Source organism: Rhinatrema bivittatum, chromosome 2 (assembly GCF_901001135.1).
Source record: "Rhinatrema bivittatum chromosome 2, aRhiBiv1.1, whole genome shotgun sequence".
NCBI lineage: Eukaryota > Metazoa > Chordata > Amphibia > Gymnophiona > Rhinatrematidae > Rhinatrema > Rhinatrema bivittatum.
This window is the reverse complement of record NC_042616.1, coordinates 441,376,270-441,399,286: the sequence shown is the minus strand read 5'-3', so window position 1 is coordinate 441,399,286 and position 23,017 is coordinate 441,376,270. Positions and strand designations below refer to the sequence as shown.

General features: G+C 44.7%; 1 protein-coding gene across 1 annotated transcript in view; it reads left to right on the top strand.

Moving 5' to 3' along the window:
- Nucleotides 1–10,988: 10,988 nt before the first annotated feature.
- The window catches only part of LOC115084911 (cytochrome P450 2G1-like), a 94,262-nt gene continuing 82,233 nt past the window's right edge, over nt 10,989–23,017 (top strand). The window contains exon 1 of the mRNA XM_029590324.1: nt 10,989–11,204. Coding sequence (XP_029446184.1) covers nt 11,028–11,204 — 177 coding nt within the window. The 5' untranslated portion in view covers nt 10,989–11,027. The remainder of the gene's footprint in view (nt 11,205–23,017) is intronic.

Here is a 23,017-nt window from a genome sequence, read left to right as displayed (position 1 = left end):
CCTGGCTACCTGTGTAAACTGCCAGCCGGTGGCGAGGGTGTGTGCTAGGGTTTGTTCTGCCGGCTGCCATGTCACAAAACTTCACCGGTGAAAGTGGTGCGTCATGATTCCTGACTTAGTAAGGGCAAATGTCCGCTGAGGATATGGCGCCGACGGGCTGTTGCCCTTACTATGTCACATGGTGTACCGACGTCATTGTTGTCTCCGTATATCATAGTAAGGGCAAGGTCTGCCGGCGCCATTTTGGTTGCTGGCATCCGACGGCCCTATTGAATGCGATGTGTCCCGGACCGTTCCTGTGGTGCCGGCGGAGAAGCACGGACTTGTATCAGGTGTAGTGTGTGATCTGAGTGCAGTGCGTGGGTGGGTGGAAGAGGGTACTTTAATTTAAATTCGGAGGGTGTGTGAAATGCGTGGCTTCCCAATGTAGCAGCCAGGAATTCGTGTTTTGGTGTGTTTTGGGAGGGTGGGTGAAGTAAGTGACATTGGCAGGCGTGTGGGTGGGGGTGTGTGGTGGATTGATGAGGATTTCTATGTGTTATGAGGGAGTGTGAATGAAAGACAATAGCCCTGTGTGGGGGTGGGGTGTGGGGTGTGAGTGTGTGTGAAAGGTGTAAGAGGTTGCGCTTGTGCTGACGGCCACCAGATGTCGCTGTTTTGTATAAGCAATTTTTAAACGTGTATTATCTGTCACAGGTGTGACCTATATGTAATGTAAGTGTATAAGATCCTTCCCGTATGGGAAGTGAATGTTGTGTGCAAATTTGAATGCATTCGGTTAAGTGGTTGGCGAGATTAGCGATGACGTACAAACTATTTAACATTTTTATTTATATAGATTAGTGTTACTTAGCCAGATACCTTTAAAGATATCTGGTTAAGTAGCACGTTATCTGGCCATACAAAGTAGGATACTCTTTAGGCCTGCTTAGAAGCAGGTCTAAAGTAATCCAGCTAATCTAGCTGAATATATCTGACATTCAGCTAGGTTACAATCAATCAATCAGGAGCTGCTGCTCGATCGCTGGGATGTAAAAATATTGAAAACTTAAATGCCTACTTGTGAATGATTTGTTGAAACTAATGTTTAATGACAATTTATGACACCTGCTCTGTATTCGGTGTATGCCAGTGTTAATAAATTTTTTGTGTAATGATTTTAAAAATTATTAAGGAGTAGAGGGGAAGTTTCATATAAACTCATTGGTGTCTCGGCACCACGGTTGTGTGGTGGTATAATCATTAACTAACCCCCTCCTCCTGTGTAAAATTTTTTTGCTATAAAAGGCTTTTTTCTTTCACCTATGTGAGCTCTTCCGTGAGATAAACGTAAAACTTGTTTATAAAGCCATAACAGTGCTAAATTTAAAGAGCTGAAAATGCTCTGCTTTTAAGCTATTATGGAGTAAAGTTCAGACTTCCCTTTGTGATGTTGGTATACGCTGTCCAATTTCCAACAAAGGTCCCGACACAGTCGATCCGTGTTTCAGACTGTTAGTCTTTCCTCAGGGGTGTGAAACATTGTAGAGCTGCCAACTTGCTGGGAATCTGGATGAACTCCGTTCAATGCAAGCCTCTGGTGAACTTGAGGTGTACGACTCTTGGCGGAGTGACTCTCACTCCGTCACCGGAAGAGTAATTATGTCTTCTAAACTGACCCTTTATATATGCAGCTGGAAGAGTAAGTTGTAACCAATGGCCGTGTACAAACTTGATGACGTGATAATGCCGGCGTGATAGAGGATTAATATGCTGGATTACGACCTGATAGAGAGCTCCTGTCTGGATGGCTTACTAGCGTGGTGACGTAAGCTGGCTGTCAGACTTGCTCACCGGTGTAATGCCGTCAATTGGTTCAAAAACGAGTGTGTTTGAGTCCATCCATATTCTCTAGACTGATGCTCACATAGAACAGCATCAATATGCCATATTAAACAGTTGTTTGACCGTGCGGTCAGGTCCATTACCAGAACGCACTTAGTGCCAACAGGTCCCGTGGGCTGGTGTACTGGAGATGGGATGGAATTTTACAACAACATATTCCAATTTAGATCGTCATTCATGCCCCGCGGGGCCGCGGTGGCTAAAGTGAAAATCCAAAAAGCTTCACGTTGATTGAGTAGTGCTTTGATATCCCCGCCCCTGGATGGGGCGTCCAAATGTTCCAGTACCGTCCATTTGAGATCTGCTATGATGTGTCCCTTATCTGTCAGATGTTGCACCATTGGCGCTGTCATTTTCGCTGTATTGAATCTGGACTTGTGTTCTCCCAGTCTCACCTTGACTGGTCTTGAGGTGCGACCGATATATAACTGGGGGCACGGGCAGATGATGACATAGACTACATTGCTGGATAGGACAACCTAGATAACCTAGCTACAGCTAGGTTAGCCAGATAAATCACTTGCGTTTCAGGGGCATTCTGGGGAGGGCTTGATATATCTGGCAAACCAGTCAAATATCAGATATATCTGGCTAGGTTATAATTCATTTTTTGACAATAACCTTCATGCACCTACACTCTGTGGAGCTATGTGATTTCCAAAGAGAAAAATTTTCAAAAACTGAAAAATATATTTATGGAGTGGGAGGGAGGTTTCATATACAGTGTAGGTGTCCCCGCACCAATATGTGATTGGTTATAATCATCAACCTGCCTCCTCCTCCGTGTGGGCTTTTTTTTGAAGCTAGAATTTTTTAATAAAAGTCCAAATGAAAAATCAGATTCTTCTGTGGCACTGTAGACATTGAACTTATTTACGGAATAAATACAATACAAGCTTTGAGACTCAAAATGAATTTTAAAGCGGGTCCAGCGATAGAGTTACTCTTGATCAACGCCTAATTATTGAGGATCGCTGTAATTTGTGGTGGTTTTTTCTTGATATATTAGGTTATAATTCAGCCAGTTAAGTGGCTGAATATGCCATATTTGCCATTTAGGCTGATAACTTGTAAGTTATCCATCTAAATGGATTTTAAATATTGACTTCTTTTATTTCAGTAAATGTAAGATGATATTTAATCACAATGATGCTTTTCCAGCTATCATAAAATGTTGTACTTGGTTTGATATCTGAATATTTGTTGTGGACAGTCTAGTAAAATTCTCATACTGGTACTGTGCAAAGCATTTTTTAAATGACCCATTTTACATATGTAGTAGAAGCCCTGAGGGCTAGTAATTAGATTAAGAAACTGTACTGAGCTTAGAGTTCATAAAAACAGGTTTGGTCTGTTATGGCCACCGGCGGCGGCAAGCCGCAACCGGGGCCAAGAACTCACCGGCGCGGCAGACCGCCCCGCTCACGATGACTTCTCCGGCGTCGACGGGCTCGTCCCACGGCGATTCCTGCTGCTAGCAACATGACCGCGGCGTCGGCCATTCTCCTGTTCCATTGGCTCCGCCCCTGCCGAGTTCCTTAGGGCCGCGCGCGTGGCAGAAGCTGATTATTAAAGGGGCCACGACAGGAAATGACTGGACATCTTCCTGTGGGCTCCCATGGGGTTTAGATTATTTAAGGCAAGGTCTGGAGCCCCAGACCTTGCCTTGGCTTCTTGGCTCTCGTGGTTTGTTCCTGAGTTCTGTTCCTGCGTTTGATCCTCCGTGCTTGATTCCTGTACTGGCTGCGTTGTATTCTCTGGCTCTCAATCCCTGAACTGGCTGCGGTGTATTCTTCTGGCTCTCGACCCCTGGACTGGCTGCGGAATATTCTTTGGTACTGGACTTCTGGACCGGCTGTGGAGTTTCCCTTGGCACTGATTTCTGGACTGTGCATACCGATTCCTCAACCTGCTGGAGGCACCAGCTCAGCTTCTGATCCCACGACCTGCTGGAGGCGCCAGCTTCTGATCCCTCGACCTGCTGGAGGCGCCAGCTCTGCTTCTGATCCCACGACCTGCTGGAGGCGCCAGCTTCTGATCCCACGACCTGCTGGAGGCGCCAGCTTCTGATCCCTCGACCTGTTGGAGGCGCCAGCTCTGCTTCCGATCCCACGACCTGCTGGAGGTGCCAGCTCCTGATCCCATGACCTGCTGGAGGCGCCAGCTATCTGGACCACACGACCTGCAGGAGGCACCTGTATCCAGATTTCCATCTTCCACTTCTCGTGAACCTAGGTGCACGTTCATCGCCAGACCGAGGGTCCACCTCCCAAGTCATAACATGGTCCTTTGTTGTCATGAGCTGTAGCTAGTTGGAAATCTTAATGTGAAATTTAGAACATTGTATAAGCTAAAAAACAGATTGATGGCTTATTATAATTAAATTGGGTTAGACTATTGACAAAAATTTCCATTTAGAAGAAAATATCTACAATAACACATGCAGTAATGAAGTTGGCATTTCATAACAGGCAGCTGTGATATCCTTCTGATCCTTCTATTCCATTCTTTTCATTTCATCTAAATATAACTTCTCAATAAGAGCACAAATATCATTTTAGAGAAATAAAAGCCTGTAGTTTTCATTAACAAACATTAACCACTGTATTGAAGTTTCCACATTAGACAGTCAGTCACCATTCTTCAGGAAGCTTGTCTGCCTACCATGGACCAGAAGTGCCATCTGAGTTCTTCTTTATATTGCCTACCATAGGACCAGCTAGGCTGCCATCATTTCTGCTACCATTCAGACACCTGCTGTGTATACTAACCTGCCTTTTTCTGATTCAGCTGATCCTAACACATATCCTATAGTCTATGATGTCCCTTGTTATCACGCTAGTTGCTCACCAATCAGCAAACAATGGCACATCCCAGCTAGTGAACCCTGTCCTCCTTGCTGTCTTCCCACAAGATAATAGGAGGATCACCTGATTGCTTCTGACTTTCAACCATCCCAGTTCACAATTTCAGTATCCTCTCCACAGACATGTGGCAGTCAGAGGCTTGTCACAATCTCCTGAAAAGAAAACAACATCAAAATTACTTAAACATTGTTTATAGCACCTCCTGAATGGAGTTGTTGAATAAATCTTGTCCAGAAAAATGGACCTCATTATTTCTGTTCGAACATGTGCATTCTGCAGTTGCTCAACTATGGTGAATTTGTCTTCAGCCAAGGCATGCAACCCAAAGGCCTTTCTATGATTCATCTTTTTCAAATCATTGTTCAACAATTTTTTATGCCTCTGGATTGCATAGGGCAATGTCAAACTTCAGGATCCCAACCAGCTAAAGTAGAAAAATCACACTTGATCAGCTTAATTAATTGCAGATAAAACAAGGGCTTTAGGTTGTTACCACCCTCTTAATTATAACTATAGTGTCTTCTCTTCAATTCATGCTTGAAGAAGAGGGCAAGATGCTCACAATACATTTGTCTCTGTCAATCCAACAATTCTGGATTCTCCTTGTTGCCATGTCACACTGAACAGCATATGGTCTTAAGGGTACCTGCTTACCTTCCCAGAAAACAAAAGAATGATCTATAATTCATTCAGTCTCTTGCCGTTGCATAGGGTTTGCAAAATTAATCTGAGTGAATGAGCACTTAAACAACTCATAATAAAACCTACAGTCCCTAGACTAAATGAACTGGGATTTAAAAAAACAGACTCAGTTTTGTCTTTAGCCAATAAAATCATAATGACTTGGACTGGCCACTGTTGGAAACAGGATACTGGGCTTGATGGGCCTTTAGTCTGACCCAGCATAGCATATCTTATGTTCTTATGACAATCAGATCCGGCATATTAGCTGGGACTAGCCAGTTGCCTATGGCACCATAATTGAGTGGAGTGCCAAAGATGGATCCGAGGGCATCATTTTAAAAAAGTGTGAAGGAGTCACATGGAAGAGATCAGGTGTGCGATATGGCTGGGCAAGGTATGCAATTCTGGGAGTTGGGAGAGAGAGAGAGGCACTTGACACAGTGACTTTACTACTATGGCAGCTGGAGATCCTTGCACCAGCGCTGATGACAGCAGCCCATTACCAGGAATAAAGCTTTGTCAAAGAAGAGAACTGCATGAAACACAATTCCAGGCACAAGAAATCATTGATTAATTGCCTATTTTGGTACAAATATAGTAATATAGTAACAATGGCTGATAAAGACCCAATTTGTTCATCCAGTCTGCTCAGCAAGTTGTTTAGGGTAGTTGCTGCCACTCCATATAGATTACTCTGCATGCTTTCTGTGAATGATAGTTAACTTGAAAGTTACCCTCTATGCCTTCTGTTAAGGGTAATAACTACCAGTCCATTCAGGTTGCTACCCTTAACCTACTTGTCATGTTCCCTTTTTTAGCAGAACTGTGAGTTTTGACAATAGAATAGGAACTTCTGATAAGGCCCGACTGTGTGATGTATACCTTGATCGATGCCCAATTTTTGTTGCACCACATCAGGGAACCTCATGCTGAGGAACATTTCTCATTACTTCAAAACATATGGATCTCTTGCATTGAATCCTACAATTTTGTGTGAAACTCTTTGAAATGATTGTGGCATCACATTTACTATATTATCTTGATAATCAAGATTCCATTGTTTCTATTTGCACCAAGGAAGGGGTTTTCAGTGACGTTTGAGGATTTTTTGATTCACAATGGCTTTCTCAGTTACTCTCTACAGAATATTGCTGTTCGGCGATTAGTTGCAAACAAGGGGAAAACACTTAAAACTATAGAATTGAGTAATGCAACAGGACCTGCTGAAATGAGAATAGATGTGAATGTCACCATTATGAGTCACGTCTGGCTCATGGATAATTGGACTGACAAAAGGAATCACTAAACCACCCATCATGTGCTTTATTGGTCATTTGTCAAACTATAGACTAAATTTATTGGTTTTTGCTGGATATTTACATATTTTATTCCATTTTGTCCCTAAATCACTCATTGTAATTGAGCCAAGTCAGTACTTATAATCTTTATATGTCTCAGTTATGGTATCAGGATTTGGAACTATGTTGGCCAGGTTCATCCTGTCCATTCATGATAGCCAGTCAAAGGGTGCCCTATTCAAATTAACAATATATCTGGACGTTCTTTCTCCATTCCAACTACTTCAGTCCTGGTCTTTCCTTTCTCTTCCAGCTTTTCTTCTTCTTTTCCTCTCATCAAGGAGATTAAGTATGTCTATGTATCTGAATTTCCTGATCTTTTCCTATAACTGAATGAGGTTAGGGAGAACAGGAGGTCCTCTTTCCAAGTCCTCTAATTTGTATAGCATTCTCTGGTCCACTGACTTCTAAGGATGTCTCTGAGTCAGATAAATCCAAAGAACACGAGACCTTCTCCTTTCCTGCTATTGTTATGCTCCCCGCCTGTGGCTGTCCCGCGCACGGGACCACTCACCTGCATAGTTCCTCAGCATGTCCTGGGACAACCTCCCTCACGGTAGTTGCTAGCCCAGCTACTCCCCAGCGTCCCGCGGTGGTGCTCACCAGGCCTTCCACTGCGCGCCAGGCCTCATGCCGAGGTCCGGCATCTTCCTCCATGCTAGCCACTCCCATACGTGCGCACACGCATGGCCTGCCCCGATACTTGTAGGGCCGAGGGCGGGCCTGGGTTCCGCGGTGCGCCCTGATTGATCTACAATATAAGGAAGTTCCTGACTTCACTTCCTTGCCTTGGCAATCGGGTCGGCTTGTATGCTAGATTGTCTCCATGCTTGTTCCTGCTTGTTCCTAGTCTCGTTCCAGGATCCTTCTGTTCCTGTTCCGTTCCTGACTTGTTCCTGCATCCTTGTTCCTGCGTCCTGCCTGTTCCTGTATTTGTCTATCTGTCTTCCCAGGTAGTACCCTGACTTCTGGTACTGACCTCGGCTTGTTCCTGACCTGCCTGCCTGTCTGCCACCTGTCTACGATCCCAGCTAGTTCCTGACTCATCCGTCTGTCTGCCGCCTGCCTCAAAGACCCCAGCCTGTTCCAGATCTGCTCATATGTCTGCCGCCTGCCTCAAAGACCCCAGCCTGTTCCAGACCTGCTCATCTGTCTGCTTCCTGTCTCAAGACCTCAGCCTGTTCCAGATCTGTTCGCCTGTCTGCTGCCTCCCTCAAGGACCTCAGCCTGTTCCAGACCTGCTCGCCTGTCTGCTGCCTGCTTCTAGACCTCTGCTTGCCTCTGACTACATCTGACCTCTGGTATCTGACCCTTGCTTCGGTGACCACTCCTCAGACTGACCTATGGACATTGACCTTTCGCCTGTCTTACCTCGCCTCCAGATTCTGGCTCTGTTCCTCACCTTGTCATCACCAACTCTGTTCTGGTTCTTCCTGCTCCAGCTCAAACCCGACCACGCTCCTTTTGTGTCTGTGGGCATGCCAGACTTCCACTCTCCCAGGAGACCCTGCGAGGCCCACCTAAGTCCAAGTGGCCTGGGTCCCTACGGGCTCCTCCCGGGGGGACCTCGGGCTTCCAGTGGTGAAGCTCTACCTAGCCTCTGTCTCCTTCAGTGCTCCACTCCCTGGGGCCAGTTACCTCCTGTTCCCTTTCAGAAGCCATTCCATCCTTGCCCCAGGACAAGGGTCCACCCCCAAGGGCAACAGGTTGCCAAGGCCATGGACTTGGCAGAGTCTCCCACCTCCAGGGCCCTACCAGGACTGGCCGCCACAGTGAAACAACTTCACCAAGCCTTATAGATGCTGGCCTCTTCAGTAGAAGAACTGCATTCTCAATTACAAGATACAGCGATGGCCAATCCGGTGGGCCTCCCGGCCTCTGTGCTTCCCAAAGCAACTTTGGCACTTTCTGCACCCCCCAGGTACAATGGTGATCCACACTCCTGTTGTGGCTTCCTTAATCAGTGCTTTATGCACAGTATATGTGTCTATAATACTGACCTCTGTGTACATACAAGAAAACTGTCATAAAGATAAACTAGAAGACTGGCAGGACTGCTCTTGACTACAACCTGTCTGAAAAAAATCAGTGTATTAAAATGTGCAAAGATGGATAGACACAAACAAATCTATGTTCACTGCTTTTGTATTTCTAGTCCACTACACTGCCAAGTGAACAGACAGAAAGCAATACCTCTGTTTCTCTGTCATAGAACACTGTGACTGCAGCAGTGAAAATCAGAAAAAAAACCCTTTGCCAATGCTAAAACTCTTTTATTCATTTTAAAATATTTTCTTTGATGCTATGAGAACTTCTGAAATCATATGCATTCTCTACAATATCCAAGGAAACAAATGGAGGGTGGGTTTTTTGTTTGGGTTTTTTTAGTATGCTCAGTCTTTTCTGTTAGAGGATGTCAGTGTCACTTGATCCAGATACCAGCTATAGGTTAGTTAAAATAATGCTTCACCTTGATTGGGCCTCCATTTGTCAACTTGCCTACTTCTCCCACCTCAGCTCTGACCCTGCTGCTACCTCACAAAGACACTGGTTTGTTGCTGTAGTTATCAGTCTCATTAGAGCTTTCTCAGTTTAGCACTTTTCAAAGTGCCATAGACTTGAATGGGAAACTATCAAATAAAATAAAAAGTTTTGTTTAAATTCGTGGGCATTCCCTATTTCTTTTGGGACTCCATAAATGAAAGAAAAATTATCTCTTTCATTGCATTTCATACAGTAATTTCAAGCAAATGTATATCTCTAATAATGGTTAGTAAGCATCAACAAAGACATATAGTACAATAACCCATAATACACTCTAGCCTTACAGATAGTAATCTGTCATTAATAACCTAAAAGTTAAACAATCTATACATGATAAAGAAGGCTCTTAGGCCTGGATTTATCAAAATGCACTAAATATCGCATGCAATAGATGGCCGGCACCATCTTTAAAAGATTAGTTTTAAAGGGTTTTAAAGTGTCGGGGTGGGTTTTTTGTTTATCGGCTCGGGCGCAGCCGATAAACAAAACTGCAATCAGGCCGGACGAAAAAAAAAACATGATGTGAATCGGAACCGGAATCCGAACCGATTCTGGTTCCGATTCACATCTCTAGTCCATCAAGCTAAGTTGAGAGAACATTGCACAAATCTCATCTTTGGGTGAGTTTCCTCACTCCAATGGTCATCAGATCTTCACAAGAGTGCACTGTTCTGTTCGTACGTCTCACTCTGCATGTAAAAGTGGCCCCTAACCCCTACACTACTACCTAAACCTCATCTCGAGCAGCTCAGTGGGCCTCCTATAGAGATATAAATAGCTAGCTACTAAAAGGGCACTATAGCTACTCTCTCTCTCCCCCCTGTGCTAGGTTCTCTCTCCCTTAGCAACTGAAAATGCTATTTGCAAAAATATCACAAAGTGCAATAAAGCCATATCACACAGCTTAACACAAATGAAAATGTATAGTTAAAATCCACATTAAAGCTGTGCAATATGGCTTTGTGAAGCCAGAACTCCTCCCCTTTTCCAAATTTACATCGCACCATGCGTTATGTTGTTTTCACATGAGAAAATGCCTTAACGCATGTGAAAACGCCATATAGCAATTTGATAAATGACCCCCTTAGTTTGGAATTCGAGAGCTTCACATTCAGTTTATTAACTTAATTAACTTATTAGAAATATTGACGTATACTGATTCTCCAAACAACATCTTTGCACACACTGTGAGGGATATCCCTAGAAAGCATAGACTACATTTGTGCCAATGGATTCTCCAAAACAAGAATGATCATTAATTTCCTGAAAAGGATGACTTTAATGGTTTACACTGAATCTAAGTCCCTGCCCCATCTCCTTATTCAGGTCTAAATGAATATTAATTGCACCAAAACCATTTTGATATTATTGGAATAAAAGGTTCAATGAACCAGAAGGGTCAATTCTGTTTTAAATGAAAGAATTATTTTGGGTTTAGTAGCAATATAAGGAGCTTTCCTTTATTTTTAATGAACAACAGCAGCCTGTTGGCACAGGTTGGAAAGTTATAGCTTCTTTCTCACTGGAGAACTTATACAAAATGGGTTGAAACTTGTTGCTGGAATGTGATCAACATTTAACTTAAATGTTGCATATTTGGGCATGCTTGAGGCAATCTGATCTCACCTTTAAATCCAGAAAGTTCAAAATATACAGAGGAGAACAGTTTCATGATAATCAACCTTCCACCATGGATCTTAGTGTAGTCTTTGCTTTTATTGCTGTATGTATTTGCTGCATTCTTATCCAATCCATAGGGAGAAAAATGTATAGAAAAGGAAATTTGCCTCCAGGACCAACTCCTTTTCCTATTATAGGCAATTTATTCCAAATAAAAAGTGGGGAGATGGTTCAGTCATTCAAAAAGGTAAGTCTACTTTCCTTACAATCATTTGGTGAACTGGATGGGGATCCAGCATTCTGGGGATAGTTTTGAGTAATCTGCAGAGCTGGAAGGAATGCAGGTGTCAGTTAATTTTCAAAGAAAATCTACCAAGGCAGTTTGTCTTTTACTGAACACTTACACACGAACATAAGAAGCCATATACAATACATTCACCTGTTAATTTTGTGGCCGGTGAAACCATGACAAAACTACTTTCATGCATTTAAAAAAACAATTATAGCCACATAATTTACTGCCTCTTCCTACAAGCCCCCAATGAAAGCCTTATTTTAGTCCAGCTAAAAACATGCACAGTATATGTAGGGATCACACAAAAATAGAACATAATAGAAACCACAAGCAGATCCTATTTTAGGAGTTGATACTGTTTTTCTCCTTCAATCACTTGTCTAGAGAAGTATACATCAGGATCTAAAATCAAGAGGGAGTTGTAATACTGGATAGTCTCAAATGATCTTCACTATTTCATTATTTTAAGAGGTCAAATGATTTAACAAATGTCTGAATTTACAAGTGTTCTTGACTTGCAAGTTTCATTACTAGATAAAGGTAGAAATGTGTTTTCTGAATCCAGCAAACTGTAATGCCCAAGAGGATTTAACATATGCCAGGTGTGTTTAGTTGTATATAGAATATGTCATATCACTTTTTCTTTTAAAGTTTGATTCTATTTGACTGCATGAAATTATATCTTGTTTGATAAAAGCTGATGTAGGGACAATATACAATGGGATGAATCACGTGAAATGGTGTCTTGCCAAGAAACACTTAGAAAAGTTAGCAGAGTTGAGCAGCTTCCAGTGAACTGCTTTTCTGAGCAAACTGCTTGTCTTTTTTTGTTCTTATTGCATGGCTGGTGATGATTTTAAAATATGATAAAATTTGTTTCATAACTTTTAGCCTCTTGAATGCAAAATATTTGTATTCTGCCTCCTTGATCATCTTATCACTGCCAGAGTATTCTTATTCCAATATACAGTAAGTGTAACATTCCTTCCCATCAGCTATACTTGAATATTTCTTACCACTGGCATTCTTGGCTAGCTGTGAAATGTGTAGGTCATATGAAAGACATGCTTTGCTTGTAGAACTCAAATACGCTAGCTTTTGGAAGATGGCAACTGCCGCTTCTGCAAGCCGTGCTCTCCAGTGTCCCTGGAACGGCTATGGCGTTGCCTCCCACCATGTTTCTCCCAAGGGCCTCCTGTGGTGCGCACGCACACACTACCCACGTCTTTATTCCAGCTATGGCGCGAACCTCGGGGGCATCCCCCTCAAGTGACATCACGCCATCCAGGTATATAGCCTGTACTTGTTTGCTAGCTCATTGAGTTAGCAAGGATTGGACTCGTCCGGTCTAAGCTACTCTGCTGCTTCAGTGCTGCTGCTGGAAGCTCTCTCTCTGCCCTTCGGGGTATTCTTTAACCTGGGTACACACTCCTCGGGGGCCTTCTGCTTTATTTCAGGTTCCTTATTGGGATCAGGTACTCGCTCCTCGAGGGCCTGCTCTCCCTGCCTCTGTGCCTGTACCATCAACTTCAGCCTGGTGGAATCACCAACCTACAGCTACCATCTATGGAGTAATCTAACTCTCAGTCTGTCTTATCTACAGCATTGCCTTGCTGGGAAATCTACACTAGAATTTCCCTATACTAACGTGGTGAGACGGGTTCCCTCTGCCGAAGGTCACGAGACTGCTACCTCTGGATCACCTCACTACTGCCACTTCTGGTGGAATACATCAAGCTGTACAATAAAAGATCTGATTCTGTGTTTGTGCATCCTGAGTCTAGCCCAGTACTGTGGCTCCCCACGGGGCTTCTCCCCGTGGGCATGGTCATCTGCCACAGTACCCAAGAATCCACCCAAACACAGCTAAACCATAACATTCATCATATTCTGAAACACCAGTGGTGCATTGCACAGTCCAAAAGGCATGACTAGGTATTCAAAGTGTCCATCACGGGTGTTAAAATCTTTTTTCCATTCATCCCTGTGACGGATTCGGACCAAGTTGTAGGCATAAGAACATAAGAACATGCCATACTGGGTCAGACCAAGGGTCCATCAAGCCCAGCATCCTGTTTCCAAAGTGGTCAATCCAGGCCATAAGAGCCTGGCAAGGACCCTTTTAAGTCCAGCTTAGTAAACACCTTGGCCCCCTGAAGCCTGTCAAACAACTCGGTTATCAACAGTAGAGGGTAATGATCCATGATGGTGATTTCAATGAGACTTCTGTAATCGATACAATGGCGAAGAGATCCATCCTTTTTCCCCAAAAACAGAACCCCACACCAGCCAGGGACTTAGAAGGTCTATTAAACCCTTTTTGCAGGTTTTCTTGGATATAGGCCGACATGGCCTCAGTCTCTGTTATTGAGAGGGGTATACCCTTCCTTTAGGAGTCTCCGAGTTAGACTTGAGATTTATTGTACAATCAAAGGTCCTGTGCAGAGGTAACGTGTCTGCTGCTTGCTTGGAGAAGACATCCTGAAAGGACGCATATTGTGGTGGTAGACCAGGTAGTGAGGGAATCGTTGTCATGCAGGGCAGCGCTGAAACTTTGGCTAGAGAATGATCATGGCAACCAGGGCCCCACTCATAAAACTCCATGGTGTTCCAATTGAACTCAAGGGTGTGTTTCTGTAGCCACAGTAAGCCGAGCACCACGGGGTGAATGGTCTTCTCCAGGAGTAGGAAGGAGTTATTCTCAGTGTGTAAGGCCCCTGTGCGAAGGCATATGGGTTGCATGGTAAGTGAGACCTCCCTTGGAAGTGGTTCTCCATGTATAGAAGACAGCAGTAGAGGGGTAGCCATGGGTGTAGTAGGAATTTGCAGTTGGTCTGCAGTTCCCTTTAGCATAACATTTCCTCCCGCACCAGAGTCTATGAGTGCGAGTGTTGAAAATTCAAGGCCTCCAGAGATGAGAGAGATGGGGAGAGATAATGGAGGAGAAAGAGCAGTTAGACCTAGGAGGAGTCCTCCATCAGATCCTAGGTCTGACCTTTTCCCGGACAGATAGGGCAGGTCTGGATAGTGTGGCTGGATTGGCCGCAGTACATACAGAGACCAGAGCATCTGTGAAAACGTCTCTCTTTAGAGATCAGGTGACTGCGTCCTAACTGCATATGCTCTTTTTCCTCTTCACTGGGCACAGAAGATTGGGCTGAAGTCCTCGAGCCATGCACACGACAATTACTTTCCATAGAGTGCTTCTTGTGACCTTTCACTTCTTGAGTCCAATCGCGTATCCTGCTATCAACTCTCCCAGCTAAATCAAAGAGATATTCCATGGTGTCTGACAAGTCACAAGCCACTAGTTCATATTTTATACGGGTGTTGAGACCCTCTAAAAATACAGCACGTAGACATTCCAAGTCCCATTGGAGCTCAGAGGCTAGTGTCTTGAATTCAATAACACAGTCCAGTAAAGGCTTACTTCCTTGTTGAAGGTGAAAAAGAGTAGACCCTACGATGGTCTGACATGCTGGATCATCAAATACTGAGTTGAACAGGTTCAAGAATTCAGTCATATCATTTAAAACTGGATCGCTATGTTGCTAGAGAGGTGAAGCACAAGCCAAGGCTCTTCCATCGAGTAGCGATAGGATATAGGTGGTCTTGGAAACATCTGGGCATCACCAGAGAAGCATGTAGGAGCTGGAAGTGGTTGGTACGTCCATCGGTCTTCGACAGCTTCGTCCGGCCAACCTCTCTCTATTTTCGGCTCCTCCCGCTCACCTTGGACTGATGGCCGCCACGGCGTCTGCTTGCCGTTCTCTCCGGCATCCCCGGACCAGCTTTATTGCTGCCTCCTGCCATTCTCCTTCAAGGTACCTTTAGGGGTGCGCACACACACCACCCTCATCTTTAACTCTACGTTGGCGTGAACCTCAGGGGCATCCCCCTGTTCTGATGTCACGACTTCCGGGTATATCTGCCTACAGTATTTGCTAGCTCGTTGAGTTAGCAACAGGATTCATACGGATGGGATTCGCTCTCTGTTCCTAAGCTACTCTGCAACTCCAGCTCTATCTGGAACTCTTACCACACTTCAGGGTCTCTAACGGGGTACCCGCTCCTCGGGGGCTTCTTTGCTTCTTTCGGGTGCTATCAGGAAACCAGTACTCACTCCTCGAGGGCTCATGTTCCCTGTGTCACTGCCTGAAACCTCTACCCTTCTTCTTGGAAGAACTAACTTACAGTTACCATCAGTGAGTACAGATACCATCTCTCTCCACAGTACTGCTTCACTAGAATCAGGTACTCACTCCTCAAGGGCCTGCTCTTTGCTCCAGTGCCAGACCTCTCGTCTAGTGGAATCTATGTTTCTGCTAAGAGAGTACAATGCTACCGAGTCTCTCTGCTCTAAGGGATCAGGTACTCGCTCCTCGAGGGCCTGCTCTCCTGTCTTGGAGCTTCTCCTATTTCTACATTGGGACTGAATGTTAATCTTATTGTGTGCTCATAACTCTCAGTCTCTTTCCACTACAGCACTGCCTTACAGAGGATCCGCTGTTCCAGCGTTCTGTGTGAGACGCGCCCAGCCAGGCTTTACCACCACTACTCAACACCGCCACCTCTGGTGGTTACACAAAGTGTTTGATAAAAGATTCAAATCTGTGTTTGTCTGTCTGGAGTCTAGCCTGACATGGTGGTCCCTCACGGGACTGCCCCCCATGGGCGTGGTCAGCTGTCACAGTATCCAAGGATCCACCCAAACACCATTAACCATAACAGTGGTACAGTGGTGCAAACTACAACCACTTGAGAAGAATCTTTCTCTGGAACCATCGGCATAGTCAGTCGGGCATTTAACTGGTTGAAAGCGGCGGCTAGTGTCTCCAGAGATTTCTGTTGCTCTGTGATCCGCTGGGCCAGGCCAGGAATGGCCTGTAAGCCTGAGAACTGAGCTGGGTCCATGGAGTTAGCAATCTGTTGTACTTTGGACATTGAGGCATGGGCCCTTGGTCACTGTAAGAGATGGCAACTCCCACAGGGCGGAGCCCTGCAGGGACTTGCAGCTATAGGCTAGCTCTGGGCAGAGATGGACACAGAGACGTATAGTTTTATTATACTGCAGTGTAGATAGTAACCCAAGGAATGGGTAATGATCCCAGCCAGAAGAGGAGATGTCTGATGGCAATGTTCCATTCCGGAAGCTGCAAGATGGAAAAGGCAGTTCCACAGTCTCACCAAGTCCTGAGAGGGAGAAGTGTCCGGTAGTGGTCCGCGAAGCGGGGTAGGCCGAGAACCCAGGACTAGATGAAAAGGCCAGTGAGAGTAGATCCGGTAGTGGTCCGCATTGCAGGGTAGGCTGAGGATCTGAGAAGAGAGATAACACAATGCAGAGACAGAACTGGAGCGGTAGTACTCATTCTGATACTGGCAGTTGTAGAGGAAGAAATCCTCCGAGGAGCGGAGGTCTGGGATGAAATAAGGCATCCTTGAAAGTAGAAGGCAACCCCAGAGGGTGTAAAGGAGCGAGGCAAGGCCCCCAAGAAGCGGGTACCTTAAGCATCCTTGTTGGTAGCAGTTAACCCTGGAGGGTGTAAAGGAGCGAGGCAAGGCCCCCGAGGAGCGGGTACCTAAGTCATCCTGGAGTAAGAGTATACAGAGCAGAGGCATCTGGTAGTGAAGAGAGATCAGCATGGAAGATTCCTTGCTAACTCATAGCTGGAATTGTGAAATGGGTTTAAATATCCTGAGCCTGTGACGTCATGTGGTGGGGTCGCCCCTGAGGTTCCCGCCATGATGTATATAAAGGATGGGGCTGCGCGCGCACGGGCCCTAAGTGAACTCGAGAGAAAGATGGCGAACTCAATCACCCATGCCAGTCCGGGGATGCCAGAGGGGTCAATGTAGAGAAGAGGAGGCAGCCATCTTCCCAAGATGAACGGAGTCAGGCAGAAAAATGGTGAGCAATAGAGGGTGCAGCCATCTGCGACCAATGGGCGCAACATATGCTTTTCAATCTATTATAAACAGATGATATTTGCCAAATGCACCAATGTCTTTTTATAGGGCATCAAACAGACAAGTCAAAATCATATTTAAAACCTTGAACCTACTGTTCTGACCATCATCAGATGTCCGTGAACAGTCAATATTTTTTATTTTTCTAGGTGCTCAACATTTATAAAAACTTACCAAAGTGATTATATTATATACTGTCCCAAACAACCAAACAAAAATTACAAGTGTGCTGTTTGTTCTTAACTTATATTCTTCACGTTTCTGGCACAATCTATTTGCATTGCCTTCTATGTGTTCCTTGAAATAAATCTCAACAATGATGAGTTATGCTTTAGAGATAACCACTGGTATTTTGACTGGAGCTGCATCAGGGGATGATGACTGTCCCTGCACCTGGAATAGTTTATGGACAGTGAGCTGACTTCAGGTAATCTGAATGAATTATTCCAGCTGTGGGGTCAGTCTTCATCCCCTGACAATGCTTCTGCCACAACACTGATGGTTATCACTTAAGCAGAACTCATTTTTGTTGGGATTTCTTAACAAGGAAATATGCATTTGACTTGTCCGGTTGATGCCCTATCAAAAGATATTGATGCATTTGACAATTGTCAGCTATTTGTAATAGATTCAAATACAGAAAAAGATTGAGCTAAAATAATAAATAAAAAGTTTGCAGCCACTATTTTTATGAGCAAGGTAATGTCAGGGGAAACAGAAGTGCAGCACCCACTACCAGCACCATACTTCTGAACCCCAGACCCTTTCCCAAATGATGCAGTAGGGAAACTACATCAGGCCTCCTCCACTCGAGGGATTTCCTCTGCTCCCTGCCCAGGGATACGATGTTCCAGGGCTTTTTTCCACTGGTACTTGATGGCTGTTGTGAGCTTGAGCATGACCTCCTCTTGCTGAGCTACAATTGAAGCAACTTCAAGAGCAGGGCCCTAATGTTTGTGCCAACTGCAGGCAAAATAGTCTTTGCAAAGGCCAGACTAGGAGAAAGTCTAGAAATGTGTAACAATGAATGAAACCAAAGGACAGACTGAAGACTGGCAGAGGCTAAAGAAGAAGGCAGGTGGAAGATAGGAGTGGAGTGAGGCTGAGGCTGAAGACTGGTGTGGAACAAGGCTGAGGCTGCTAACAAGGCTGTGGCTGAAGCTGAAGACAAGGCTGAAGCTGATGACAGTCTTGGAAGACCTTTGCTGAGGCAACGAAGGCACATTAGAGGAGTCCTTTTGAAGGGCAAAAAATCATCTGAATGCACCGAGGGCTTTTCCCACTATGGAACCTTTAAAAACAGCTGACTTTGGGCACACACATACCTAGAGAAAGGTCTGTGGGTGGTGGTCTTGATGGTGTCCAGTTGCAGCAAGGCCTACTGGCTGGAAGGTGAATGCAGGCACTCAAGGGGCTGTCCCATGAGTGGCAAAACTTAACAGCATCCACTCCTGTAAGGCTCCTCCCAAAGCTTCTTATCTTTGACTTCTGGGGAGACATTGAAGGTACATCTTTATCATCTGGGAACTTGGGGGGGGGGGGGGGGGGGGGGGGTTCAGCATGACAACTAGGGATTCTATGGTTTCTCGATTGAACAGAAGAACCATCCTCTGATTGATCCTGTACTACAGACTAAGATCCTTCAAGGAGACAGAGAATTGACTTGTAGGTTCTAAGATCATCACGTTCAATGTGGACATTCTCTGTGGGCTTAGGAGTGGCTTCTACCTCCACGATGATGGATTTCAAGGATTTTGAATGGTCAGCAGGATTATGCTAGGTTTTCTGGTTGTGTCTCAAAAAATGATGTATACTGGAGCAGCAGATCTGGTTCTTCAGGTGAATAGGTTCAGAGTGGAGCACCCAGAAATAAGAAAGAGGCAGCACAATGTTCTTGGCAGAATGGATCCCCATTGGATGATCTGTAAGGTGCTCCAGTCAATGGATGGTTGGTGGAGTCTGAGCCAAGGTACTCCAAGCACAAGAGGTCACATGAAATTGGAGGGTTTCTTGGTGGAACCCAATCTGCATAGTGATAGGCAAAGTGGTCATAGTCATGTGACTATGTAAGATTGAAGATTTAACACAAAGTGTTAAATTTTCAAAGTGTAGATTGAAGAATTAACACAAAGTGTCTCAGGCTGGTAATAGGGACATCTATACTGACATAATAGCAATTCCTGAATAAAGTTGCCCCTGGCTCCGGAGCCTACTATGGTTTCAGTTTGAACTGAGTGTTTTCCGAAGGAGAGGGACATTGGTATCATTAATTGTGGGGAGGATACAGGGTGGTGAAAATCTGCCCTCTAATTAGACTTCTCCTTACGGAGGTTTCTGGTCTCTGAGGACAACAGCTAACAAAATGTCTTTGTGCTGCACAGTAGAGGCAGAAATTGTATAGTCTTCAACTTTGTTCTTCATCTTCCAAGGGTCATGTAGTGCCCACTTGAATGGGATCTTTATTGGCAACAACCCTAGCTGACTCTGGAGAAGACTACAGAGGAGTCAGAGGTTGAGGGCCCACCAGAATAGTCTGATGGGAGGCCTCTCTCTCTCAAGCTTGTTCCTGAAATCTCAGATTTATTAGAATGGCCAAGTTGATAAGTACTTCTAGAGACCAAGGAAAGTCCCGGGCTGCTAGTTTGTCTTTTATTCTTCCAGATAATCCTTGCAAAAAAAAGGCAGTTTGGCTATCTTCACCCTACCTGAGTTCAGAGCCAAAGTATTAAATTTCACTGCATACTCGCCCACTGAGCAGGTAACTTGACAAATACAAAGAAGTTCTGAGGCAGCGGACAAGATGTACCCAGGTTGGTTAAAGATCAGCCAAAATTGTTGTGTGAAGTTATCAAAATTCATGATATGTAGGTCATCTTATTTCCACAAGGAAGAGGCCCAGGTGAGAGAGGGAGCATCTAACAAGGAAAGGACACAATCAGAAAACAAATGGGTCAGTTATAACTCAAAATGCATCTTGCAAACATTAAGAAACCCTCTCTATCTCTTAGGGTCGCCACTAAACCTCAGAGGTGGTGGGAGCTGAATTATGGATTCTGTGGTCTGGATGAGTGCCAACGCTGGGTTCAACAAAGCTGGTACTGGGACAGGGCCTGCATGATGAATTTCTTTCATATCTAAGCATTAAGACAATTGGTCAAGTTCCCGCTGGGCCTGTTGCATGAACCTGTTCAGGAGATCATTCAATTCAGTTTTTTGCTCTTTCATCTGGGTGGCCAAAGCAGCAATGGCCCATCATGGAGATGCGTTCATTGAGCTCATGCCCTCAGAAACCTATTGCGAGCATGGGAGTGAGCCCCTCTTTCCATGGTATAATTGTCACAGCCTCGGAGGCAGGGCCCTAAGGTTCATACTGGCAGTGTACAAATGAGTCTTTCCACAGGCCAGACTAGGAGAAAGTTCAAAAATCTGTAACTACGAGCAAAGTGGAAGGGCAGGTTGAAGACTCTGACTGAAGATGATGATGAAGGCAGATTGAAGACTGGCTGCGAGTGAAGACTAAGACAGACTGAAGATAGTGCTGAAGACAGGAGCAGAGCAAAGCTGAGGCTAAAGACAAGTGTGGAGCGAGGCTGAGGCTGAAGCTGAAGAGAAGGCTGTGGCTGAAGCTTGAAACAAGGCTGTCGCTGATGACAGACATGGAACATCTTTGCTGAGGCAAGGAAAGGACATCAGGAGAGCCCTTTTAAGGGCAAAGAGTTGTGACATAATCTGAGGGTTCTGTGGGCCCTTTAAAAAAGCTAAATTTGGACAAATGTGCACCTAGAGGAAGATCCATGGGTGACAATCGTGGCAACGTCCTGCCACAGCAAGTCCCACTGGCCAGAACGTGAGTGCATCCACTTGCAGGATAGTGCCACAAGTGGCAAAACAGAACAATGACATTTAGCATGGGCACCTTTTTGTCCCCTCTGCAGCAGCCCCAGGGAAAGGAAGAAGCAGAAGGGCAAGATTAGGAAGCACAGTTACTCTTTTCTGTTCTATTTTGTCAGGTCCAGTTTCACTGCACCCTCCCCTCCCCCCAAATACTGATCACTGCAGCCTGCTGCCTGATGAGGGAGCAGCTAGAGTCTAGAGGAGGAAGCAGAGGGCTATTCTCTTCAGGGCACTGGCAAATAGAGTTGGTGGACCACTCCAGTATACTGGGACCAGGAACAATATAGAACAGACCCAGAACCTGGTATTTGTCTTTGCTATTAACCATTCTGTACCCTGCAATTCTTATTACTGTTATTACCACTATTATATATTTCTCTTATTTATTTTCCTTTTCATCACTTTATATATTTTTGCAACACATATTCACATTTTGTCATGAAAATACAGTTTCACGTTTCTCAAAATAAGAAAAGTACCTTCATCTACTGGTGCTCTTCTCATGCAGTGGCAGTGGTAGAGGAGGCCCCAGCAGTTAAAAGAGTTGCTTGTTTATGCCTCCTGCAGGCAAGAGGGAGGATGGGATGGGAAGGGAAAAGAATCATGCGATGACTGAACCCTGCATCCAGGTGCAGAGAGTGGGTCAACTGAGGGGGAGGGAGTGTGGCAACATGTCCTGAGTTTTATCTCCATTCCCCCTAAAGATAACAGTACATCTGAGTTCTGGCACCTTTCCTTCTAGAAAAAAAACCCTCACTTCTAAATTCCCTATCTCCTTTCTACGTATTTCAATTAGTCTTTTGCCCTGTATAGACACAGGTCTGAGATCTGATTTGCAAGTCTAGAGCTCTTCAGGCCTCTGCCAGTGACTTCTTCTGGCTTCTACCTGCCCAGGGATTCTAAGTTCCCCATCTTCCATCTTCTAGATGGTTTAATTTGACTTTTGCCCTATATAGATGCTGGTCTGAGGTTTAGTTTGCACATCAAGATCACTAAAAGCCTTCTCCAGTGACTTCCTCTGGCTTCTCCCTGACCAGCATTTTGTACCAATTTGATTGATGGCCTTTGCTCCTCATTTGGAGCCTTGGTGTTTTCATGCCACTTTTTCTGCTGATTTTATCCAGTGTCCTTGGGGTTTTTCTTGCCAACTTTGCTGCTGCATTCGCCCTTCATAGTTCCTTGGAATTTTCATGCCAATCTTGTTTCCACTTTGCCCCTCTTGTACACCCTTTGAGGATTCACGCCACTGTTGGAAAAAAGGGCACCTTCTTTGGGAGCCTTGCAGTGTTCTTGCTACTCTGGCTGCAGCTTTGCTCCTCTCACTGCACCTTGGATCACTTCTCCACTGCTGGCACTCTATTGTCCCTTTATGGTGATTTTGGCTTCTTGTACCTTTTTTTAATGCCACTTTGATGCAGTCTTGATTCCTTGGAGTGTTCTTCCCTCTTTTGATGATATCTATCCACAATTTTCATTAGATCTGATTAGAAAACCTCAATTTTGGAGCCCAAAATAGGTTGTGAAGCTTACCTAATTGACATTAATGTGAAATAAGTAGACAAATGGAACAAAATAAATACATTTTTTTCATCTGAAATGAACCATAACAAACTTTGATAGCCTACAAAATGAATAAACAAACTTAACAGAATGTTTTCCTCTACATATCCTCAGTAAACTCTGTCTCTGTTACATCCCTAATCCTGGCTTGCCTGGGGAGTTGAAGCATGGCCCAGGAAATGAACCAGGGTCCTGAACACAGCAGATATTAATTCAGAGAAGGAAAATAATGAAGAATAGGACTGTATTCAGGTCTTAAGCAACTTTTTAGCATTCTCCTAAATAATAGAGATGTGAATCGGAACCAGAATCGGTTCGGTTCCAGTTCCGATTCAAATTGTGCA